Raw genomic sequence first — 7,089 nt, 5'->3', positions numbered from 1 at the left:
GGTGGTTTTTTGGCTTTCGTTAAGTCAGGCTTCAGTTGAACCTTAAGCAATTCCTGGGTTTCCGTGTTTATTCTGGTTTTAAGCCTGAAAAGAGTAAGACTGCGTTTTCAGAATTGGCATGTAACGTTGGTTGCTACGTGTGCCTCCTGTCGGGGTAGGTTAGAGCTGGTTTGCCTCCTGGTTTCCCCGCAATTTGTGCATGCAGGGCACTGGCCTACACCCACCTAATCGCTGGGAAGCACCACTGTAATTCCAGTGTCAGCTGGGACAGATGGTACCTTTCTGTGCCTAAGTTACTTGGCCAGTTCTGCTTTCCGTGGAAGGATAGAGGAGTGCCAGATGAGCGGGGTTAACACTGAAACACTTACAGTAAGTTGCGTCTCAGCTCCCATCTCCTTACAAACTTATTCCCCGTTCCTTTCCGCACTCTTCTTCCTTTCAACTACGGTACACGACTCCTGGTCTGTTGTTAGAGCTGGTGTGCAAAGACTGCGTGTCTGTGGGGGCTCGGCCAGAGCGCAAGCTGCGGGCATCTGGGCTGGCACCGAACTCCCGTCTACTCCAGCCTCCTCCTGCTCTCGCTGCTGCCGCTCTCCTTCCCAAGCAGAATCTGTCCCGCCTCCCACAAGGTGCTGTTATCAATCCCGTATTTCTACTCGTGTCATATTTTTGTCCTCACTTGGTGAGCAGTTCTGAGCACTGGTGTTGCACAGGGACAGGTGAACAGGAGCCACTGCTGCTGCCCGGTGCCTCACCCGAGCGTAGCGAGGGGCATCAAGCAGGCTGCAGCCTGTGGTTCGGCTGCAAGAGGTGGAGTAGCCTGGTTAGTACCTGCTTCCATTAGCAGTTCCCTGGGGTTGCTTCCGTCCATTTCCCCTGTTCTCCACAACATCAGGTTCCTATGGAGGTGCTATTGTTCCTGCCTTTTAAGGAACAGCGTATCTAATTTCAAGATAACCCTGTCGCTGCAGCCTAGATTAGATTTGTATGCCCTTAACTAGGTTGAGCAATCTTTAAAAAACAGTTCTGTGAATAAAACTCTCTTACTTGCTCTTACCTTATGTAGGTAAAAAAGTGCAGGGATTTCAGATCCTGTTTCTCAAGTGACAAGCGATGTGCATATTGTCAAATCATGGACTACTCTCATGTAAATTTAGCTTTCGTATCTGGTTTAAAATTCCCACAAAAATACCAAGTTTAGGACAGAGACTGGCCTTAAAAATCTTCCCTGTTATGGGATAAATTTGATTTGATAGTGTTTTTGCATCCAGCACACATGTACAACTCACTCCTGACTTTCAGCTCTTTTTAATGCTTTAAAATCAGGTACCCTGTACTTTAAAAGAATGGCTGTTTAAGTCCACTTTTTTTTTAAGAGGACAAGTTATAGATCTTTGTTATTCATCAGCTGTATAGCTAAGTTAACACTGCCTTAAAAAGGAACTTCTACACTAAGCAGAAATGAATAATGGTAGCTAATACTAGGTTTGGTCAGTGAATGGAATACTAAACACTTTAAATAAACCCTTTCCTCGTTACCTTTACATACAAACATACTAGCAGGTTACGATTTAGTGTTACACTGATGCAAATTTAAATTCTGATTTAAAGTACTTACTGTTTCTTTTCGTAAAGATGTTATGCGACGCAGTCCATTCTGTACTGTTTTGTATGTATTAATATAAAGCAGGTTGCCTCTCATAGAGCACCTGTTAGAAGAAGCAGTTATATAGAAGACAACTCATTTTAACTTCATATAACCCTTGGAGATCCCCTTTTTTACACCTTTCAGATGATACTGTGTATGACTGAGAAGTGGCCAGAACGTTTCAAGATAGAACAGCATGTACCCTTCCAATTGATCCTGATTACTTACTAACACCTTGCTCTGTAACAGTTCTTCAGCATGTTGATTAGTAAGTAGGACTGAAAGTATGTTTGCAACAAGTAATTGTTTTCTTGCAGTTCTTTTTCTGTGTTACAAACCCTACTCACTTAGCTAGAAGTGAAAGGTGGCTTCATGGCTTCCTGTAACTCTGCATTCAACCGTAACACCAGAAACACCCCAGTGAGCAAATGTGTGCCAACTGACCTGCAGGAAACAAAGCACCATCTCACCCGGAGCCAGAACTCTAGAACTGAAAGAAACTTCCTGTACTCCTTGAGTATTGTCCTCTGTGAAAGGTGAGCTCCCTGCAATATGCTATAAATTTCACTGATGCGGTTCTCCTGGCTCTGCAATATTACTGTTTTCTTCAGCTGAGCAGCAGATACTGGTCTCAGGTTTCAAATAAAACCTTAAAACTGAATCCATATTTGCAATTAGAAGTATAGTAGTGTGAAACTGACCTGGGTGACTAATTATGAGAGTAAACCATCAGACTTGAGTAAACCATCAGACTTTTTTTGTTTAGCTGTTTTAAATACTGTAATTTTCCTTTCCTGTGCCAGATTATAGAGCCTCATGCTTCACAGGCTAGGAGGGTGCTGGCTGTCAGAATGTAAATTAGGAGAAGGAAGATACAAGTATCTCTTACATCCAATTAAACAAAAAATCCATTACCATAAGGACTTGGAGAAATGCAAACGTTTCCATGAGCAGCAGATTACCATGTGTCAGCTGCTCTACCACAACTGACAGCGAGTCTGTGCTTTCACAGCAAGGTGCTGCTGTACCTCATCTGAGGACTGTTACTTACCTTATTGTTTTTTCCCCAGAAAAAGGTCACATGATGCTACTTCTCAGTTAATATGGAGGATTAATACATACAGTGAACGTCTGGTGAACACCCTGTTTGTGCATCAGACCTTTGTGTCACCTACCCTTTAGGATGGTGCTTCTACAGCGTTGCACCATTGTCCTCTGTAACGATGTGATGCTATTTTTTGTAATTCTTCAAGGTTTTTTTAAGAGCCAGATTTGTGGAGACCAAGTATTCCGCATCCAAACTTAATGGAATATACAGGAAATTTGCCACAATCATGGAGTAAAGTTAAGGTTGGCAGGAATATGCTAAATAGGAAACGCAAAAGGGAAAACAGCAGCTCAATGCTCAAGCTCTAACAGTTGTTTTGATATTGGAAGAAAATACGGCAGGGTTTAGAGCTCTGCATGCTCACCAGTGAGAACAGGGTACTGCACACATCTAAATCACTGTTCCCTCCGTAGGGAGAGGCAGATGTTTATGACCTCCGTGTTCCCTCCCTTGGGGTGCTACGCTGTTTGCTTGCAGAGTTCCCTGTGGCCACACAACTTGGACTCCATTTTAGAGAGTAGATCAATACTGCTATTTCCTTCCTTGCTAAACTAATTTACAGAGCGAAAAGCATGCAGAAATACCAGGCTGCAGGCAAGCTAAGATGCACTGAAACCACAATCACCTCATCAGTGGTTTACACATTCTTGTGGAAGAGAAGAAACATACTACAGTTCTGCAAAGGTAAAAGCAAGTCTCTAACATTGCCACAACCTGTCACACTGCAGCCAGGCAGCCTTACCTCCTGCTTTCCCTTAGTCAGGCCGAGTACTTGGTTTGCAGGCACACGGCAGTTCCTACCTTCAGCTGTTGTTTGGGTAGCATTTCCAGAAAACTCAGGCCCTAAGATAGTTTTACAGAAGTACAAAGCAGCAGTGGCTCGTGTCATCTGTCCTTCAATTTCAGAAGTGCAATAAAGCAGATTTGTATCAGCATAAACTGCAAGAACTGAGCAATTCCAAAGCTTTTCTCAATCCAGCACAGTTTTACAGAGAGGTTGGTACAGAAAATTGACTTACCTACAGTAAGTAAAAATATCAGTGAGTCATCAAGGGGACCTTCTTCCCTGTACACCACTGGAATAGCCTCTTGAATGAAACTCTGATGGCTGCATTGGGTCAGCAAAGAGCCTTTTGGCTCCAACTTTACAAAGCAGCAGCTCACCCGATAGTTTTCAGCAAGTTGAAACGTACGGAAGATTGAAACTTAAATCACTTTCAAAAATATTACATTTCACTATAAATAGTACCTTCTGATTCTAGAAATATGCTCAAAGTGATACTCCTATTTCTATTTATTTAGAGATGTTTCTGTGATTATTTTTTTTTAACTCTGTACAAACTGATTGTGCTTATTCTGTTGCCTTTGAAAAAAAGAAGTATTTTTTTAAGCCAAACTGTGGTTCTGTTAAGAAGAGAATGTTTACATGTTTAACTTTTTGGTTGCTTTAGATACATGTTTTGTAAGTTAAAAATAAAAAAAAAGACTGATAATTGTACACATATGCCACCAAAGTCTTACGCGTGAGGTCAACGAAAACAAAACTCTTCTACTGCCACCAGCAGAGGCAAATTAACACACAGCTAATTAACTCGATTCAACTTTGTTCCATTCAGTGAAAAAGAAATGCAAACCACCTTTAGAACCAGAAATTTATTGTAGCTTATAGACTTTCCAAACTGACCTGTTACCAATATACACATCTGAAAAGTTATACCCAGAGTGGCTACAAACCGCATCAGGACATTTACAACCTTTCAGTTATTACCATTAAGCCACGATCAGTTTTGGTCTAAAATACAGCAGCTACAGCAACAGTATATGGAAGGATAAGTCTTCTACACATTAACACAGGACAACTGTCAGACATAAGTTAAAAGTTTCCCAGTTTACTTAAAACTAGCAGTTATATTACCACGTAAGTAGTCAAAACCATTTCCCCATTTTAGAAATCTAAAATTTTACATAAAAAAAACAACCCCAAAAAACGGTAAGCTAGTTGTGTGGGTTCTCTTCCCTGCTTCCAGGTCCATCTACTATTGTAAAAGGCACTCCACAGTCAAGCGTTGCCCCAGATAAAACCCACCATTAGATCCCATTACACACATCGCTAGGTGAGAATAGGACTGCTTTGAAAATCAAAACTATAGAAACATTTGGATCAGTCTGTATCTTTTATCTCTTGGAATTAAGCCCCTTTGTGCCCCACCCTCAGCTTGCTTGTTGCTCCTCTAGCACGCTTACCCAGTGCAACATTTCCCTGCCCAGTACTGCCCGCCACCGAGCAGCCTGTTCCAGCAGTGGGCTGTGCACCCACAGCACGGGCAGACTACGGCCAAGATCAAAAACTGGAACTTTGCTTACCGTGCCGAGCAGTGCATGGAGTCCTAGTCTCCTGTTACAAGCCAAACAAGTTACTCTCTTTAATCCACCTCCAAACATAAAAACCAAGGAAGCAGATAGTCATTACTCAAGGCTCTGCGTAAGATCAAATAAACTTAAATAAACAAGACCTGCCTTACAAAAAAACTAGTGCTCTCCACCATGGGGTCATTAACTTACTTTTCGTACCTTTCAGTTTTTTCTTTAGAAAAGTCCTTTGCAATTCCAAGTTAGAACTTTGATCAGAAACAACCAAAATCATCTGAACTTGGAATAACATTAATGTGATTCCCAAGGTTTTCTCGTTGGATGGTTTATGCTATGGTTTTCACCAGCAGGAAAACACAATTACTAACTGTAAACAAAGGCTTAATACACCAACCCTCCAAGTTACTGTACAAGGGGTTACAGGGAATGAGCAGGAGTGTGTTTGTTTAACAGAAATGAAATCAGCTATGCCCCAAACCCTCCCACTACCAAATTAGAAAAATTGAACAGGCAAAAAAAATCCAAAATACCTTTCTATGTAGACTGGTAGCCAAGATGCACAGGTACACAGGTGGTCTCAGGCTTTCCAGCTTCAGTTACCAGTGTAACAATCAATCAACTAAATGAATAATCCACCCTGTCACCACTATGAACAGACCATCATTGTGCTACAGGCAGCCTCACTGTAATTAATAGGAGCTGTGGCAACATACCACAGCAACAGCACACTAATTTGCCTACTATCCAAGTAGTGTTTTTTCCCCAATAACTTAAAAGCCCTTATGCCAAGATTTAGTTGGAACAAAAAAAAGAAAAAAAAAAAACCAACCAAGAAAACATAACTGTATTGCACAGGGCAGTTGTTGAACCTCTGCAGAGATTCCTAAAGCCTTTACGATTTCTCACAAGCTTGTCTGTCCCCTCTGCAAAAATAAAGGAGATTAAAGGAAAGAAAAGGAAATTAAAGAAAAAACAGAGCGGGGCATGAGCGCACATGGCAGTCGAGGCCAAGGACACGGTATTACTGAAACATCTACACTAGGAACTGTGCCCGTGCTCCTGCTGCAGTAGTATGAGACTCGTAATATTTCATGCTTCATGATTTTTTTTTTTACTTTAGCATGTTTTAAACCCCAATCCCTGTTTTCACTACCACAAATGACATAATTACAGAATTCCCGTATATTTACAAAATATTAAAAAGTCTGTTAATCTTCTACATATTAACCTCATTCTGCCACTTTACACATGCACTAATTTGGGGAAAAAAATTAAAAGAAATCAACAGGCTGAAATGAGCAGCTTTACCCTTTGTCAACAAGCAATCTTTGCCTCTTTTAGAAAGAGAAAAAGGAACAAAGCCAAGTTTGTTTCACTGAGCAAAAGACGACAGTTCAGAAATTCATGTGCAATGGCTACAGATCTGTAGAGTCACTTAGCTGAGATGACATGAAGAAAAAAGTGCAAGGTGGTTCCTCACATAGCGTAAAAAAAATCCAGTCACTGAGGCATGGCTGAAGGAAAAGAGGTGCTAACTACAACTCTAGAAACAGCATCAGGAACTAGCTGACATAACACAAACACTGGGATGTGTGTGGGTTCAATCTACTGGCCAGAGTAATATTTTTTTTTTTTAAACACCATGATTCCTTGGTAACAATGGAGTGTATTACAGTGGAGTCTCCTAGAGCAGAAACATAAAGACAAGGGGAACAGCTAGAATCAATAACTGAGGGTAGAGTCATCCCATTCCAGCTGTTGCTGTCTGTTAACATTCTGTTGGTCCTCTTCCTGCTCTCCCTCTTCCTCCTCACTGCTTTCAGACTCTGCACTAGTGATGTCATCTTCTTCTCCGTCTTCACTTTCTTCTTCCTCTTCCTCCTCTTCCTCTTCACTGCTGTGTTGATCCTCGTAAGTCTGTTAAGACAGAAATTAGCTGTTGGTATCACACTGGCCAAAATCC

The 7,089-nt window shown here is 41.4% G+C and overlaps 1 protein-coding gene across 1 annotated transcript in view; it reads right to left on the bottom strand.

Moving 5' to 3' along the window:
• Nucleotides 1-3: 3 nt before the first annotated feature.
• CLSTN1 (calsyntenin 1) overlaps nt 4-7,089 on the bottom strand; it is a 43,977-nt gene continuing 36,891 nt past the window's right edge. Inside the window, exon 19 of the mRNA XM_086625847.1 lies at nt 4-7,043. Coding sequence (XP_086481973.1) covers nt 6,849-7,043 — 195 coding nt within the window. The 3' untranslated portion in view covers nt 4-6,848. The remainder of the gene's footprint in view (nt 7,044-7,089) is intronic.

Source organism: Tauraco erythrolophus, chromosome 23 (genome assembly GCF_009769465.1).
Source record: "Tauraco erythrolophus isolate bTauEry1 chromosome 23, bTauEry1.pri, whole genome shotgun sequence".
Taxonomy (NCBI): Eukaryota; Metazoa; Chordata; class Aves; order Musophagiformes; family Musophagidae; genus Tauraco; species Tauraco erythrolophus.
The sequence above is the reverse complement of the archived record's forward strand: the minus strand, read 5'-3'. Positions and strand labels throughout refer to the sequence as shown.